At 28.7% G+C, this 1,215-nt stretch overlaps 1 protein-coding gene across 1 annotated transcript; it reads right to left on the bottom strand.

Moving 5' to 3' along the window:
• Positions 1 to 20: 20 nt before the first annotated feature.
• Positions 21 to 909, bottom strand: LOC107473208 (uncharacterized; the record flags this gene model as incomplete). The annotated part of the gene is given in 3 exon segments (XM_016092759.3): positions 21 to 312; positions 421 to 542; positions 660 to 909. Coding segments are annotated over 3 exon segments (432 nt in total). The 3' UTR covers positions 21 to 173.
• Positions 910 to 1,215: the final 306 nt, after the last annotated feature.

Below are 1,215 nucleotides of genomic sequence, written 5' to 3'. Positions count from 1 at the left end.
CCATTACATACACTACTAAATGAAAAAGAAAAACCACTAAGAAAGGCATTGTCATTGTTATTATTATTAACATTTGTACAACTTGCATGAAACTATGCTGGAGGAACAAACCTTCTATGCATATATGCTCTTTCTTACATGCCTTTCTTAAAAAACATACACACTAACTAACACTAAGAAAAGCCATTCAAGTTTAAATCTTCTTTTAGACTAATAACACCTTCAACTTCACCATGATTGAAATTGATTTCTTCCCCTTTAACAATCTGAATTCCACTTTGTCTTAGAAAAAGATTCATAATTTCAACATCCCTAAACAAAACAAATTGTTGAATTACGATCAGATATATAACTATTTATGTATTTCTGTCAAACAGCTTAAAATTTTGAAATAAGTGATTTTATGACAGTTCTGTTTACCTCGGATGACAGGTTGGCCTAAAAGGATGTTGATAACGAGGTCCTTCATCATACCCTTCACAAATTATTTCTCCATTCTCATCTTGGTAGCAAATTATGCCTTGTGATTCATCCTCATAAACCTATTTAGATCCAAAAATAAACATAATTAACATAATTTTTTTTGTTCACTAATTAATAAACTTGCTATGTGGAATATAATATATAGAAAAAGAAGGAATAAGAATGAAGGTTTTGACCTTGTTCTTGATGGATGATGCTGTGATCCTCAATGGTAGAGCACCACCAACTTGTTGCCCCTTCTTTTGTGGGACATAGCTTTGTTTTGGCATCAAATCTTTGTTTCCATGTTTTAGAAATGAACCATACTTCTTAATTGAGATTTGAGCTGAAGAACAGTTAACAGCCATCTTAATATAAGTTTCTAATTATTCTCCAAGAACATAGAGGCTAGAAGAAGAAGAAGAAGAAGAAGAAGAAGAAGAAGAATGAAATTGTTGTTGGGTAGTTTATATTAATATATAGCGAAAATATGATGATGTCATGACACGATTAATTAGACAAATAATTAATTGTTTATTATACTAATAGTGGTATAAGCACCGGTTTTGTATTCTTTCCTTATTATATAATAAACTCAATTATTGTTGGTTTCATCATGTTTTGTCATGATGTATTAATATATTATTATTGATAAGCCATCTAGTGTATTATAGGAAGATATATGCTTAATTATATTCAACATATTTAATTTATTAAACATAATTTTTTTAAATATTAATAATATTTGAATTT

This window comes from Arachis duranensis, chromosome 2, assembly GCF_000817695.3.
Source record: "Arachis duranensis cultivar V14167 chromosome 2, aradu.V14167.gnm2.J7QH, whole genome shotgun sequence".
Taxonomy (NCBI): Eukaryota; Viridiplantae; Streptophyta; class Magnoliopsida; order Fabales; family Fabaceae; genus Arachis; species Arachis duranensis.
This window is presented reverse-complemented; position numbering and strand designations above follow the sequence as displayed.